General features: G+C 41.7%; 1 protein-coding gene across 6 annotated transcripts in view; it reads right to left on the bottom strand.

Annotated features, from left to right (window-relative positions):
* Positions 1–15,526, bottom strand: part of SYNJ1 (synaptojanin 1) — a 51,796-nt gene extending 36,270 nt beyond the window's left edge. For all 6 annotated transcript variants that reach the window (XM_083885047.1, XM_083885042.1, XM_083885044.1 and 3 more), the window contains exons 1-9: positions 15,274–15,526; positions 13,913–14,058; positions 7,135–7,221; positions 6,485–6,752; positions 3,942–4,167; positions 2,639–2,722; positions 2,045–2,106; positions 1,688–1,784; positions 234–403 (exon numbers count right to left, since the gene is read on the bottom strand). In XM_083885047.1, the coding sequence (XP_083741173.1) occupies positions 234–403; positions 1,688–1,784; positions 2,045–2,106; positions 2,639–2,722; positions 3,942–4,167; positions 6,485–6,752; positions 7,135–7,221; positions 13,913–14,036 (1,118 nt within the window). In that variant the 5' untranslated portion in view covers positions 14,037–14,058; positions 15,274–15,526. The remainder of the gene's footprint in view (positions 1–233; positions 404–1,687; positions 1,785–2,044; positions 2,107–2,638; positions 2,723–3,941; positions 4,168–6,484; positions 6,753–7,134; positions 7,222–13,912; positions 14,059–15,273) is intronic.
* Positions 15,527–16,919: the final 1,393 nt, after the last annotated feature.

Here is a 16,919-nt window from a genome sequence, read left to right as displayed (position 1 = left end):
AATGTCTCACAGAAATCTTCCTTAGAGACTTTTAGAACATACACAAAATGAGACAAGATCTTACCAGAGTAAAATAGGTGACTCATATTTCAGCAGTTAAGGATCACCCAGGATACACTAAAACCACAATAACAGAGGCAACATTCTTTCTCTTATCTTCTGGCAGAGGGGTGAAACACATCCCAGCACCACAACTTAATCTGAGGAAATATAGGGAAGTTACACACACAAACCTTTTCACTTCCTTTCCATCAAAATAAAAAAATCCACACTCTAGGAATTTCTGGACTTGAGGTTTAAGCACACTGTGTAGTTTTTCTGCTTTTCCACCTTTAACCATCTGATGATAGTCGAAGTTCACCATTTTGATATCAGCTGCATGTTCAGATGCTTTCAAATGGCTCTAGCATGGTAAACAGAAAAAAAAAAAAGTATAAATATACCAGTACCCGAATAAACAGAAGTACGAGCTAAACAAGAGATTACAAGTATTTTAAAAGTTGTTTTATTAGCTTTCTTTTTGGTAAAATGAAACAACTTTTATCACCACTGAAACAAATCACTCAGAACAGATTAATATTTCACGTGTATTTTTGTTTTCCTTGTCACAAAGTCAGATTTTTCCCTTACTACCTCAGGGATCACCAAGGCAGCCTATGGCCTCTTCTGCTGTTCAAATGCTTTCACTTGCAAAAGGCCGTTTCAGTGAAAAACCCCTTTTCATCAACAGTCGCTGACATGCTGGTCAGCGATGGGGATTGAGTCAACACTTCATCAACTACTATGGACAAAAAATCCACCCAAATTACTTAGGCTGCTGTGGAGAGTGGCTTGAGCAAAACTTTCCCTAATATCCCCTGAAAAATCTTAAAGTGCCCACACGATGTTTGTGGGCAAAGCCCTGGGTATCAATGCACATCTGGGAATGCTCCTGTCTCCTACCACAAGAGCTGGACACAGCAAATGCCCCAGTGAATGCTCCAAGCTACTCCATCACTACAATACAGAGGGAAAAGGGAGAGGGAAGTAACAGATGGCTACTGACATGTTCTCTGGCTTCAGACAGAACTCCTCAAATGGTTGGTATTTATGAACTGCAAAGTGAGGTTTTCTTTTAAACTAACCAGTGGGAATTAATGAGAGCAGCCACTTATAGTTAACATCTTCTGAACAAACATTTCCTGCTAGTCATGAAGCAGCTCCATATTTAAATTGATAAGTTTTGTTTTTTAAAATTAATAGGTATATCCCTTAATTAAAAAAATTTAAGGGATATAGCTATTAATTTCAACAGAAATATCCTTAAGAGAAACATCACAGCATTAGATATCATAAAGTATAATGTATTTACTCATCAATTTTGTAGTATAAAAAAGACTTATGTTTTCAGTAAGACACCAGTAAGCATGAAATACGAAAATAACTTAAAATTCCTCAACATTGTCTACATAGCTGTTATAATTTTCCAGTACAATAACCAATCTGAACACAAACAAGAATTATGTAGAGAACTTTTAACAATTAATTTCACATCATGCATCTTAAGCAGTGCTGTTATGATAAATCCAGTTTTAGCTCCCAGAGCACAGCATACCTGGTGGTTTGGTTTCCAAAGGCTATGTAAAAGCTTCATTGCAAAAAAAGCAAATTCCAAGCATATGCATAGTGAAAGAACTGTTATACTCACCTGGAAAGCTTTGCTGAGCATGTGCTCCCCTTCTTTTGCCCCAAGTAAATTTACAATAATTTGCTTGCCATATAAATTTTTAAGAGTTTGGAAATGCCTGTTAACAGAAGAAAAATTCCACACTCATCTTCTGGCACACAGAAGATTAACACCAATGCCTGCAACGCTGAGAAGTTACAAAGTATTCAATATAAATTTTATTCACACTTTCCAACAAAGCATTGAAAGGCATAAGCAATCCCTAGGAAGTTCCCATCTTTGCTGAATCCCACATTTGTACAGACAAACCCTCCCATCTGGATGCAGCAGAACTTATCAGAGTTTTGTGCATTAGCAAAAATTTTAGATGTTTTTTACCTGTCAAAAGCTGGTGCATTCGCCTCGAAACCCCTTGACATCCTGACACGATGGGATCCCACCTACGACACCAAGATTACATTAAATTCTCTTGTTTTGAGTAAAAAACACATGAATGTTTCAGCAGTTCTACTACAAAATGCTGGTATGTCTAAGGAACCTAGAGTCCCTGTAAGGCATAAACTTTTTTAACCTTTCCTGTAAAAAAATGTGTCACAGCAGCAGTTACTCAGTCAGTCCCTCTTTCAAGAAAAGTATGATGAAATTCTATTACAGTAACTCTTGATCCTTATTGACTTCTTGAAAAGACTTCTCCTCAAGAACAATTCAGAAATCTGTCTCTTAGATAACCCATTTAAAAGAGGAAAAAGAACTACTAAGAGAAGACATGGAAAAAAGAATGGACATTCAAGTTGTGTGCAAGTTCTAGACTTGAGAGGAGCAGGCTTGGTGAGTCACAATAGCACAAATGTGCTCCTAAAGGATCACCTCATCCTCCCAGGCACTGTGAAGAAGAGCCCAAAGGCTAGTAGATGATGTTTAAAAGGACATAAATAAGAATTATCTGTATAATTAAATCTATCTCCTGCATACCTGCAGTCCTGGCTGTTCCCAAAATAATGGAACAGATCCTCGAATCTGTATGAAAGATGACACAGAGTCATCCAAATATATCACCTGTTAAGGAAAGTAAAGCATTGTATTAATAATTATCACAGTGTAAGATTTTAGAATTCTTAGCCTTAACTAAACACGGAGCAAACAAAACATATTTACGTATTACATTTTCCACACTACAAGCTAAAATATTGTTTCCAAGACTCTGAACAATTCCTACAAAAAGTTCTGTCATTCTCATGCTCCCTTCCAGAACCCACAATTCACAATGTCTAAGGAAATACAGCTTTTACTATTTGGGCTTGAGTAACTTCTGCACTAGAAGTAAGATGTTTTAAACAATTTGGTGAGACTTTCCTGCAGGAATAGTTAAAATGAACACCTCTGCACAGAAAATCACCATGCAGCCTACTCAGAACACTTGCACAAATTTTCTGCATCAAAAACCAACATAGCATGGGGTCCATGAAGTATCCAAGAAAGGAAAACTAAAGTGGAATAACACACCACAGCCATTCAGTGACATTGACACGCTAGGAAACTTGGGCAAAGAAAGTGCAACAAGACTGTTCTAACTAAACTCCTGAAACTGGAGGTGTACAAGCAGAGCCCTTCCTGCACAAAGTCCTCCTTCAGTCACCTGGGTTCTGGAAGGAGTCAGTGAGTCAGCCAAAGAAACCTAGAAGCACGAACACAGTTGCAGGAACAACCCCTTGGGAATAGGCTACCATGGAAAGTGAGCCAAGGAAAGCCAGCAAAGAAAGATTTAGCAGGTTCTCACATTTCTGTGTAATGAGGGCAGAGCTATGAAATCCAAGGCAGGAGAACGACAGTGGCTTTACAAGCTGCCTTTCAGAGGAGCTGTGCTAAGTGGAATGCTTTTATCTTTCCTGAGCCACAAGGTACCGTTGTTTTGGTATCTGCCAAAAATCCCTTTTGCCTGTTTCTTTTACTTTAGATTAGCTCAGGCCAGAAGTGGAACATGCTGCCATGCAGCTCAAGGGGCTCAGGGGAAGCACAGCCACCCACAGGAGTTCAGCACCTTCTTAAGCTACTGCAACTGAGAGGCAGGCATGCCCTGACCATAAGCCACACTAAAAACCAAGATCATCAAATTACATAACCTACTTAACCTCCAAATTTAGCATCAAAGAAACTATTCCAATATATGCTGGTGGCAGATGTGACTCGTGATTTCTTGATTTAGAGCAAAAACCTAACCACATGGGGGCTTACATTGGCTTGTCAGCCAAGCTACAGGCACTGGAGCGTAACATACCTGCTCTGTTTCAACAAAATTGGCAACGTGACCATCATCATTTGTTCCCCGGACGTTAAATCGTGTCCCAGCCCGTTCACAGCTTAGTCGTGAAATGAGACACGCCTTCGCCTGCTTGTGAGCTGCGTAAATGGTCCTGATCTCCACTCCTCCACACATGAGACGTAACAACCAGTCATCACAGTTCACGCCGTAGTGCTTCAGATGTAAATGCAGTGACTGGTTCCTATCAGAGAGAAAAAACCCATCAAATAACCGGAAGGAATTACAATTCAGCTCAAACTGTTAAGTCAACTACTAACTCCTTACATTTCACACCTACTAACACAAATAAGACCAGGAAAACAGGCATGCTATAATTTTGTGATATAACTCTCATTTCCATGTTCCTGAAATAGCAAATAGCTATTGGAGTGAAGCTATGAATTTCAATGACCTGAAAATAATAACCCTTATAGCCCTTGCTTGTCACACACCAACAAAGCAACACTCCAAGCTTGTTTATACTTCTCTGCTCAGCCTTGTTTTGAGAAGCCAAAGATTACAGACTCTAGGAAAGCAAGACAGAATTCTAGTGACAGGGTTACTTTTTTCCTAGTGTGTGAAGCACCATTCAATCTCAACACGACCGCAAAATAAAGCTAGAAAAGAAATTCTTATCAATATATATTGAATACTTTTGTTATATGCTGCCATTATACGCCACCTAACCCTAACCCCATGCTGCTCACCAGACAGGCTTCCAGGAACACATTCCCAGCCAAGTGGTTCTCAAATTTCTTCAAACACCATTTTCAGGGTTAAGTGCTGGTACTTTATATACTGCGTATCTCATTCTCTAATAGCAATTACTGTTCAAATGAAAGATCCACAGTTTGAATGTACCAGCACATTTAGCAGCATTAATCAATGCTGTATTAAGTAAGTAAGACTAAAGTTCGGGTTTTGTGAAATTTTTTGTTTGCCTCACTCTAGTGGGGCTTGGCTTTTGATCTTCTTTGGAAACATTTACTTGGATAAAAAAGCAGCAAAGTTTTCTGCATAGCAAAGAAAAGTAAACTCCAGAAAGATGTCTGGTTGTGTCTCTCCCAGAAAATTCTACTGGAATTGGAAACAGCATGTTCGTTATAATGGTGGAAGCTCTTTAATGTTAGTCTTTTCATACCAAACCTAAGTATACAGGTGCCTTATAATAGGACACTGCAAACAAACAATATTCTTTCCCTGGGCACTCTGAACCTGGATGTTTGTCACAGAAAAATCCCCAGGAAGCTCACTGAAGTGCATACGGAGAATACTTCCCATTCTTGACTTTTAGCAGTTACATTTCTAGCTTTTGGAATCTGGACATTCCAGCTACTTCCTGTGAGGATTGATTCTTACTGAAAGAAACAGAACCAGGTAACTTCAGAAGTTTTACAATAGGGGTCAGAAGCAGCCCAGCTTATTTGGACAGGGTCAACAGGCAGCATTTCTCAAGCTTTGAAGTACTGACTGATCAATGGAGAGCCAAGTCTTTTTCCAGATGCATACACAAACAACAAGATTTCTACAACCCCTGTAAACCTACATCAAGGAAATAATGTTTCTGAAGACCTAAGCTTCTTTCCTACCTTAATATTTTTTTAATATATACTTCACCCTGATCAGATTCCTCTACTTGACCAAAATAGCAGCTGGGACTAGAGAAGCAATGGCTCATATGCCAGAGCTGGTTTGGTGTATTTTGGCCAGAAGATGGGGACGGATGTAGCTTTTCACCTGTTCTGACAGTATAAAGCCAAGTCCTTAGCACCCTTCCAAGATTCCTGGACACATAGAGCATTTTAAAAAAGGCTGAATGGAACAGAATTTCTCACATGTCATTGTGCATTACTGGCATTACTTAAGCTGCTGATCGGCAGAAATAGCAGTATTCCTCTCACCAAAAATTCTTTGTGTGAAAACCTATACTTTATTCAAACATATCCAGTAAAAGGATAGTGAGTGCAGCAGCCAAGCAAAAGGCACTTTGTAGCAGAGCCTACCTGCTGTCTCAACAAAACCAGCAATATCACAATTTTCTGAGTAATGAAACTTTTGAAGTGCTTTCATATGTTGGAAACTGCTTTGGAATCAATCTATCAACATCACACCATTTTAGAATCCAGAATGTTCTAAAAAATAGTATTTTTTTTTCTTTGAAGCCTCATAACCACATCCATTTAAAAAACTGACACAACTGATAAAGAATTGCAAAGAGGCACCAAAACTGAAATACAACATCACAAGAGATGATCAGATGAAAATGCAATATAAACAGTGAAAAATCTGTGTACTGTTTCCAATTAAGAAACTCCCAAGTGGTCACAAAAACATCCTGTCACTGGTAACATAATTGTGCCCTTAGTGTTTGAGTAATGCTATTCTATTTCTTCAAGATTTAGGGGAGAAAGGTGTACATGTAAGAGCTGGGAAAGAAAAGGATAAAAACTTGCCAGGCATTAGTTTGTAGAGGAATTCATTACTCAATGTGACACCTGCTGAACCAATTCTGAACTCACCAGAAGAACCTATTGTCAGTGGTGTGCTCCTGCATGCTGCGGTGAGCACTGAGACTGAGATCTAAGCTGACACCAGTCGCAGACCACGCAAAATAAAAGTTCCCGGAGTTCAACACTTTGCGCACTTCTGAAATACGATCCTCGTCCGTTGGGTCAACTCGCAGTGACACAAACTCTGTGGAAGTCACTCGGAAAACCTCAGAGTCCTGAATCTTTCCCACTGACATGCATCCTGTTACTAGAACCAGATAATGTAACAGTGTGTCTCCTGCAAAACAAGGAAGGGCACAGGTAAGAGAACGGATCTTAGCAGAGCAGGACATTGATTTATGTGCTAAAGGCACACAGGCCCACCCCAGTTTGCCTGAAAAATGTACAAAAAGAACCAATGCCAAGAACACATTTCTACAGAAGAAAGGAGAAACTATGCTGTGTAAGAACAGGGATTGCAAAAACCGAAGTTATTTTTGTCCACTCCCTCATTTCTGGGAGTGCTCCAAACTTGTAAGTTATTCTGCAAAGAGGAAACTAAACCAAACAAACAAATTGAAAAAAACAAGCCCTGTTCCTGTTGCAAAGATCCAGTCTTACAGAAACAGCACAATATTCTGCCCCAAATGAAAAATTCAAGTTTTACATATTTGACTCACCGAGGTTTAATCTTAACACACCCAGGAGCCCATAGGCATCCATGACTTTGGAGTATGTATTCTTGATTGTGTCTTTTTCTGCAGCAGCTGTGGAGAGAAAATGAAACATTTGCTGATGCAAAAGCCCCAATACTATGGCAGCGAGAACAAGCCATTCCAAACCAAAAACCTGAGGGATTACAAAAGCAGAGCTAACGTGATGCTTCTGGAAAGAAACCAAAATGTATGAGCATATGGCACTTTACAATGGAAAATGAGGGTTTGATTCTGTGACAAAATTATCATCATGCTATGTTTTTAAGCATAAAAAAGCAAAACTCCAAGTGATATTAAAAGAGAACACTGGCATTTTTAACAACATCATTTCTTATTACAAGAAGCATTTACAGCACAGATAAATAAGATGCCTGATAATGCTCTCCTGTAATTAAAATTAGTGCTTAATGTTGCTTTTTTCATGGAAAAAAAACCTTACTCTTTTTCTCCAAGAATAAAACCATGATGTGGCAGTATTACCTCTGAACAAGACTATCAGAAATACATTTTAACTATCTTAGATATATATTCCAAGCAGATCAAAACTCTTGCAGGTCCATAAAAACTGCTATTTAAAAGCTATGTCTTAGGTGAATTAGGAAGACACAATTTTCATAGACAGTTTTGAAAAAAAAAAAAAAAAAACCAACGAGAAAAACCAAGCCAAAACAACCCTGTCATATTTTAGAAGAAATTAAAGTATGTCTGCCACTGCTCTCCTGGGAGTTCAGTGTACATTTTAGGCCCACAAGCCTGGCTGCAGAGCCAGCTGAGAGACGCTGCAGAGCAGCAGGAGCCTCAGCCACCCATCCTGAGCTATTGCTCATGACTGAGACTGCACCGGAAGAGCAACATCAACAATCCCAGCTTTGCCACTGGATCTACAGGGATCAAGATTCCATGGTTACCAACAATCAGCACCATTTTGCTTTGACACTAAAAACCTCAGAACATGACAGGAAGAAGAGTAAATCAAAATGCCTGTTTGCCCTGGCATTCTTCTGCGCTCTCTCTCACATTAGCTACGTCATTTAGAACAAAATCTCTATTTTATTTAGAATAAAAAACCCCCCTCTATTTTACCTAGAATTTCTCTTCCTAACAGGTATTGCCTAAGATGAATATAGCCCTGCCTGTGCACAAGCCTACTGCTTCTGTTCCAATATTTGCCAGCTCTTTCATTAAAGTGGATCAGACAATTTAATACAGATGAAATAATTATTTAACCACAGCTTGAAATCCAATCCCATTCAATGTTTTATTAAGAGGATTTTTAAAAAGTTTCTTTACCTTATTGCACTGATACCTATTGCACTAATATTCCTGTAATACAGATGTAATAAAAAGGGTTTTATAGCAGCATGAGGATTTATTTCTGAAGTCCTCACCTATGGTGAGTGTTAAGAACCTGCAGCCAATCTAAAAACATTTGGTCAGCCTCACCAAACTGTGTTTTTCTTAACCAGAAAACCACTGGGCTGGAAAGAACTTCTAAATTTCAGACCCTGGTTCTTTCAATCTGTTTTTTAGAAAGGGTTTAATGGTACCAGCATACTCTTCTAAACTCAAGCTTTGCATAACCAGAAAGCTGTGGTGTTCTTCCTCCACATTTGAAATTATTACAGAAAGTTCGGGTTTCATTTCAAACTTCTCTCAAGATTTTTCTTAAAGGCGCCTGCTGGGATTTAATGACATGTCACAACAGTGCCTATTCTGTCTTCTATGGATTTATTCTCTTTTTCCATTGCAGAGAATGCTGGCTATCTTTGTTAAACCACAATAAGTAAATGCTCAAAGTAAATTAAGTAACATGGGCTTTGCAAATCCAGACCAAAGAGAAAGGCCAACAAAGGCTAATAAAGCAACAAAGGGCTGCAAAACCAACCAAGTAACCAAATAAAAACAGAGAAACTTACTGTGGCTAGTCAATTACTATTTTCTTAAAGTGCCCAAGAACCAACCAAAAGCATTTCATGACATGCTTTTCATTTACAGTGGACCTAATTCAGTGCGAACGCCAAGCTCTTCCACAGTGACCATCTAAGTGTTTCTCTCTCATGCTGCCCACACTTTTCCCAACTCAATTTGTTTTTTAAGGCCAAAATTCACATGGGAAAATGTCAAATATGGCATGACTTCCTCCATCCTGCCCTGGGGTCCATGCTCACTGAACTCAGGCTTTTGCTTTCAAGGCAGTGCCCAGTAAGGAACTTCCCAGGGTCAAAATCAAGAAAAAGCACTTGAAGCTTTTGAAAATCAAGATGAAATCAGGAAAACACAGATTCACCACACTCCTTTCCATTCTCTTCCCAAAGGACTCTTATCCAGCCTCCTGAATAGGACAAAGTCTGCTCTCCAGAAGCTCAAGGCACCAGTCATACTGACCTCTATCTTTAGCCCTCCAGAAATGGAAAGAATTTATCCTTTCACAATCACTATTAAGCAGTAAGAAACCCAAACGAAACTAACAAAAAACTCCATAAAACCACAACACTTACAAAGTGATTTTCAAATCAATTTGTAATGTACTTCTGGAGAAAGCCAGAAGGCCCCATTTGTAGTATCAAGAGGAAAAGAACAAAATTTCAAGCCACTATTTATTAAGGATTAACAGGTAATAGTATTTTAAAATGCCAGCTATAATAAGCATGCCTTATCAATCACAGACTCATAAGAAAAGTGACCAATTCAATTATTTTGAAGTGAATATGTCAGCCCTCCCAGCATTACACAAATGGAACCCCATTAACAGGCTTGTTTGCAGGATAATCTGGATCAATTCTGTCTCATTCCAGATCCAGAAATCAGTTTCCCAGTTTTAACAATTAAAAAGTTCAGATCACATCGAAAGTCACCATGTAGGCTTTCTATGGCTGGGTTCGCCTCTTGGTGAGCTCACAGGGTGCCATGAGACAACACATTTCAAGTCAGTGACTACAGTTTCCAGGCAGAATATGGGACTCTGAGCTGGGAACAAAACCACAATCCTGAAATAATGCGCATTTCCTCCAAGCCCAAGATTTCTAACTTACATTAGACAAGAAAAAGTCCACATAACCGTCACTTTAAAAGGTTTAGAATCTGAAAAATCTGAAAAAAAAAAAATCTGAAAAATTTATGAACACGATTTGGTTTTGATCTTTTAAGACTAAGATTTTCAAGGGTTTTGTCAAATTAGGACAGTTAAATTTTGGTATTTAATTTAAAGATAACACCTGAATATTATGACAGAGGTGACAATAAAATCAGAATAGAGTCAACACTTTCATTTATTAAATTAAACAAGCAAAGAACTATTTTATTACTTTTGATACCTCTTTTTTTGACACACCCCTAGTACTGCTGGAGCTCAGGATGCTGAGGATGAGGAAACCCTGCCAGATTGCTTTTCAAGGCCTGCTGAGACCACCTTGGTTTAACTGTGTGGAAGAATATTCTTACTAAGAAGTGGTCTGAGTAGCACTGCTAACATGGTGGTGAACAGCTCAGAGGGTGCCTGCTGCTCATGGGTTACCACAGCTCTTACTCCAGCTCCAGAGAGCCCAGGTGGGCAGTGTGCCTCCTCCTGCTCACACCTGCTCTCTCCTCAGCCCTACTACGACACTGAAGTCCGAGGATGTGCGTGACGCTCCCGGCTCAGTGTTTTCCCAGACAGAATGTTCTCCGTGGCAAGCGACAGGAGTAAAGACAGCTTACCACTCGTTTGGGATGACTCACCAGCAGGAAGGAGAGAACACACTCCTGCTCAGTCAGGGAAACCTTCCCATCTCAGAGAGCCCTATTTCAAAGAATAAATATACTGCCCATTTTGTATGGAAAATAAGAAAAAGAGATCTGTGACACCCTCCCACTAAATTCTAAACAAACCAGCAGTGAAGCTGCTGACATTTAAACCCAGGTGCTCTCACCAGGCTTTGAGAAGGATCCCCTCAGACACCAGTGTCTCGGGCTAACCCAATACCAGGACTACGCCAACCAAAGAGGTGTTAAATGTACAAAGAAAAGCAAAATATTGCTCAGGTGTTTCAGTCACACCAACATCAGTTAATTCACTCAGAACACCTCCAGCAAAAGCATGGCCTGGGCTGCTCCCACATTCAAACTGAGTGGTTACACAACTGCCACCTCTGAACTATCCCATCGACCCTCTTCCTTGCTTCCCTCCGACCTGGCTGACTGGAACAGCACATGGCACACACACTGAAAATCACCCAGCACCGGAGCTGTGCAGCATTTCCTACCGAGGCTGAACTAAATCCTCTGAATCATCTTGCAGTGCCTCACGCAGGGCACAGGGGAGGAAGGTTAACGCAGTTATCCTTCCCTCAGCAAAATGACAGATGTGCTTCCTTTAAGATGACGCTGAAGATCAGTAAGCTGCCATTCCTTTCTCTTAGCCCACTTCAAGGCCAAATTTCTGTACATGGATATTCCAGGAGGTGCAGTTCACTAATGCTCTCACAACTGAACCATATGAATCAGTTTTAATGCTAAAATGCATTTCACTAGGCTGTGCATATATTATCCACTCTACATACAGGTAAGAACTATGATCAGGTATAAGGCTAAACACATTACTTAATCTCCAGTATTTATTAAAATATTTGGAAAAATGTCTAACAGTTTTGAGGTCAGTATTGTCAATATTTGTAGTCTGAAAAGTGGTAGCACCATCATCAAAACCCAGAAGTTTTACACACTTTAAAGGGATGCTGTTCTGGATTTAAACTGATATATACTTGATCTGGCCATTTTTCTATCAATTCACACAGAGTTTACAAACATGGGAAATCTTCCACAAGGGACAGTAGTATTTCATTAACTTTGTCTATTATTTGTACAAAGACCTGTACGTTTGTACAACTACAGGCTGGAATCTTCTGGCTGGATTCTGTGACCTGACCAATGAGATGGAGAAGTAGCACTTCACAAATCTTCCCCAAGTGCTAATAATTCTACTCCTTTAAATATGCATTAAAAAGAACAGATATCAGATGGGAACAGCAAGCAGAAAAAGAGAAGGAAAAAACCTGACCTAGGGAACTCTTGGGCTTTTTCTGCTGTCAGTTTAAGATTGTGATCTTCCAATCATCAAGTATCAGTACCTAAAGAATTTAGGGATTTATATGGAAATAAAATAGAGGGAATTAAAGAAAAATGCCACTGCTAAATATTCAATGGAAAACTATGCCCATGTACCAGACAGAAAAGGAGTAAGCAGTTTCCTGATTAAGCTTACTGAAAACAATACTTCCAGCTGAGTATGAACATTTGCTATGACGTAACCCACCAATTAGAATTCCAAGGACAGAGCTTTGCAGATTAATAACGAGCTATCACTAAGTACAGAACCCAAGAGGAGAGAGGCTTTCAAACTTCCTTTAGGTCTAGCTTCCTCTGCTTGGTAACAACAATGCTGGGAAGCAGGCAAGAACTTTGACATGGATTTTAATTTTTAGGGAAGGACATTTAGGCAGGTGCCTGCAGTGTATCCCAGCACAAGAAGTGACTTACTGCCCTTTCTGAGCATAACCTTCAGGAATAAATAATTTTTCAACTGCTGGCCCTTAAGTAGCTCGAGCATGTTCCATAATTACTAGACACAGGCTAAAACAACTTGTTTCACAAATCTTCAACATATTTTATGGCTTGCATTAAAGTTGTTCACTACCTTTACAACTGGACACTTATTCCCAATCCACACTGGAGTGCCTTATGGATACTGCTACCAAAATCAAGGAGATTACTTAAATACATACTAAGAAAAAACTGTACCAGAAAAAAAAAGAGAATTTTAAAAATAGGAGAAAAGCACCCACTATTCACCTGGACCACCACACAGTTGCAGCAAATATGTCAGTCACTGCCAGGCCTCTAATAGGTGCTGGCTAAGGAGAAAGCTACTTCCATGGAATGAAAGCTTTCTATAAAACAGCCAAAATCAAGCTCAGAAATCCTGTGCAACCAGGTGCTTTGGCTTCTTAAAAACCACAAAAATATTTTATAATTTTATGTATTTTAAAAGCCTATATATAGGCCTTATGGGTCTCTTCTGCACTTCTCATTTTAGTATCCTCCAACAAAAACCAAAACAAACAAAAAACCAAAACAACCCCCCCACAAAAAACCCCCCACAAAAACAAAACAAAAAAAAGGGAGTCAAAAATTTAGGGAAGTATCTCCTGCAGTTTTCACTTAAAACATGTAAAAATAATTTTGCAATGCAAGACACTTTGCTCCAAATATTACTCATTTTATTACAAGACAAAGCAATACAGAGTCTTGAGGGAAGTTAAAAATACAGGGACAAAATAATGCTAAAAATCAAAAAGCCATCAAAAATCACACAAAACGAGATAAAATTAAATTATGATACTGTATTTAAGAATATAGCATTTATTGCTATGAAATGCAACACAAGGATTAGCTTGTCAATGAGTTATCATCATGTGCTCAAAACAGGGTTGTTCAGAACCCAAGAAACAAGATGATGCTGGAAGCAATTGTAAGAAAATTCAGTGGACACGAAAATATAGCTGCATAAAGAAATGTAATTAAACGTGACAAATCCTCTCTCAACAGATAAAGATATGAAAACATCTCTCATTTAAATCAGAAGCCTCTCCATTAGCAAACAGAAAAACAGAACAGTTGCTTCTTTACATTCCACAAATAAACGGCTCCCACAATGTTCAGTCTGGCACCTTTCTAACACAGGAATTATCAAAACAGATCGACTTACAGAGGACAGCCACAGCTCCGGACTCAAACATGAGACATTCTTCTCTGTTCCTGGTCTCCACGATGACGCTGAAGGGAAGGGGATCCAGCTTGTGATAGACACGGTATCCTTTACTGAAAGCCATTTTGCCTCAAGCACAGGCAGCTCTGTCCAACACAAGACGATGTTAATGAAACCTCCCTGTGCTTCCAGACACCTCCTGCAAAGCTCGTCTGACCCACGGATTTTACGTGTTGAACAAAAACAAACAAAACTCTCTGCTCCCTCATTCTACCTCGTGAGCCTTAGTTTATCTATATCCAAAATAAATTTAGGGATTACCTGATGATGACGTAGGAGTGTTTCGAAACCAGAATTACCCAGAGAAACACCTAAATATGGATTTATTTAAAAGCCTCTTCGAGACAACTAAAATTTTACAGAATCCCAGACTGGTTTGTATTGGAAGGGACCTTAAAGTTCATTCTGTTCCAACCCCTGCCATGGGCAGGGACAGTTTCCAATATCCCAGGTTACTCCAAGCCCCATCCAACCTGGCCTTAAGGCATTCCCAGGGATCCAGGGGCAGCCACAGCTGCTCTGGGCACCTGTGCCAGGGCCTCCCACCCTCATTGGGAACACACCTAAATCTAATCCTACTCTCTTTTAGCTTAAAGTAATTTCTTTCCCAGTGCTTAATAAAAATAATTTCTTCTCAGGGAAATTAAAAAAGAAAATATTTTCAAGTTATAGGGAATCAATAGGGAAGAGCAGCAACCACCTTAATGATAAACTAATGCCAAAAGCAGAGGGACAGCCCTGAACTTTTAGATCTATTTTACTAATTTTGACCTTGTACAAAAGGACAGCATCTTTTAAACACTGAAACCATCAAGACATTTTAAAGGCATTTGATGTACAAAAACGGCAACCTATTCTCGGCTTTCCTGCCCCCTCTATTTAAGGAGAGCAGGGTTTATTTGTGTGTAAACCCTGCCCTGCGGCGGCCCAAACACCGCGGTGCCGCTGGTGACGCTGCCCGTGAGATGTCAAAAAAAAAAAAAAAAAAAAAAAAAAAAACCACAAAACTCTCATCACACTGCAGCAAGCCATAAACAAATGGCGAGAGCAGCAAAATTTTCCGTGCCAAGGCTGAGGAAAACGTAGTGAAGGAGGAGGAGGAGGAATGCTCGGAGCGGGGTTTTCGGCCCTCCCTCCGGGCAGCTCCCCGGCCCCGCTCGGCCTCTCCCCGCCGGGGGGCTCGGGCACGGCCGCATTCCCGCACAAGGCACCGGGACACGCCTGCAGCCCCCGCCCCATCCCGCCCGGCGCCCCAGCCCGCAGGGAAGGCTCCCGCAGCCCCGGCCCAGCCCCGCTCTCACCGTCCGGCCGGCCCGCCCCGCCCGGTGCCGCGGAGCCGCCGGGATCCGCTTCCTCCGGGCCCGCGTCCTTCCGCACCCGCCCCCGCCCCGGAACGGGCGGGAACCGGGCAGCGCCGGGCCGGGGGGCGGAGCCGGGGCTTAAACACACAGGGGGGTGTGGGGAAGGCAGGGAGCTCCTCAGTGCCGCTACGGGATTGTTACGGGCGGCAAAACCCAAGGGACGGGCTCAGGAACAGCCTCAGGAGCAGAGTGAGGCCCTCAGAACACCTCCGAGCCACCTCCGAGCCACCTCTGACCACCGCGCTGCGGCCCTCACGGCGCCCCGGGTCGGGGGGGAGGCGGCTAAAGGCGGCCTCTTCCCAACAGCATCACGGAATGGAATATCCCGAGCTAGAGGGGATCCATTGCGTCCAGCCCCCGGCCCTGCACAGACACCCCAACAATCCCACTCTGTGAATCCCTGGCAGCGATATCCAGACTCTCCTGGAGCTCTGGCAGCCTCAGGGCCGGGCCCATTCCCTGGGGAGCCTGGGCAGTGCCAGCACCCTCTGGAGGGAAAACCTTCCCTGACACTCGGCCTAACCCCCATTCTCCTGCTGCTAATAACTTAATAAAGGAGTTTATCAGCTCTTGCTCCCCTTCACTGATACTCAACGCCATGAAAATTTGCTCTACTGTCCTAAAATAAACACAGATTTTAGTCCTCCCTCATTCTCTCCAGACCAGAAACATGTGAATTGTGTTTTTGATCACCTTTCATTTGGTTTCTGTGGGTTTTAAGCTGCATGGAGAAGGTGCCTGTGGAGATGGCACCCAGGGAATGGCGCTGGGAAGGGCAGGGTGGGAAGGAGCTGCTCAGGAATCCAGGAGCAGCAGTGGATTGGGAGCTGGTGGTGCTGCCTCAGTCACACCCTCCCGGACAGTCTGTGCAAGGATAATACTCCTGTTTTCCTTCCTGAACATGGAGCTGGAGGAGAACAGAAGCCTTTGCATTGCTGGAAAGGGGAAACACCAGGGAAAAAACTGCTGTTTGTGTCCTCAGAGAGCAGTGGGAAGAAATATTGGCTGGCTGAGGGATACTTGTGTCCTCTCTGGAATAAATTCCTGTGTCTCCTCAGACCTGCTGGTCTGCAGTAGAGTTTGGACACGTTTTGCTGCAGCTTTGGTTCCTAACTGGAAATCTATGGGTTTGTAGATGATTTCCATAAGTTCTCCTGTTTTGTAGGAGCTGCATGGTGAGGTCAGTATTCTGGGAGGCCCTGGCAAAGCTGCCAAGGGGGTGGAACATGGAACATCCAGGGGGCTTCTCCCACCTGAGTTTCTCCTGGAGCTGCTGTGTGTAATGCTGGATGTTTCACTTGGGTTTGGGGTGTTCTCCTGCAGTCCCAGCTCTAACAGCTGCCCCTGAACCCAGGCCTTGCTGTGTCCCACCACTAAACCTGCAGTGGGTGTGCTTTTCCAGCCCTTTAATCCCATGGGCAATCCCAAATTTCCGGAGGTCTGCGAGGTACAGCCTGGCCTGGGAGCTGCACGTCAATCTGCCTCCACCAAGGGTATCCTGCCCAGGTTCAAAACTTTATTAGTGTGGTTTTTTTCCTCTTGTGGGTAGTTGGCAAAACAAGAGAGAGCCAAGGAAGCCAAGCCAC

The sequence above is a fragment of the Zosterops lateralis genome (assembly GCF_965231275.1).
Source record: "Zosterops lateralis genome assembly, chromosome: 2".
Lineage (NCBI taxonomy): Eukaryota > Metazoa > Chordata > Aves > Passeriformes > Zosteropidae > Zosterops > Zosterops lateralis.
The sequence above is the reverse complement of the archived record's forward strand: the minus strand, read 5'-3'. Positions and strand labels throughout refer to the sequence as shown.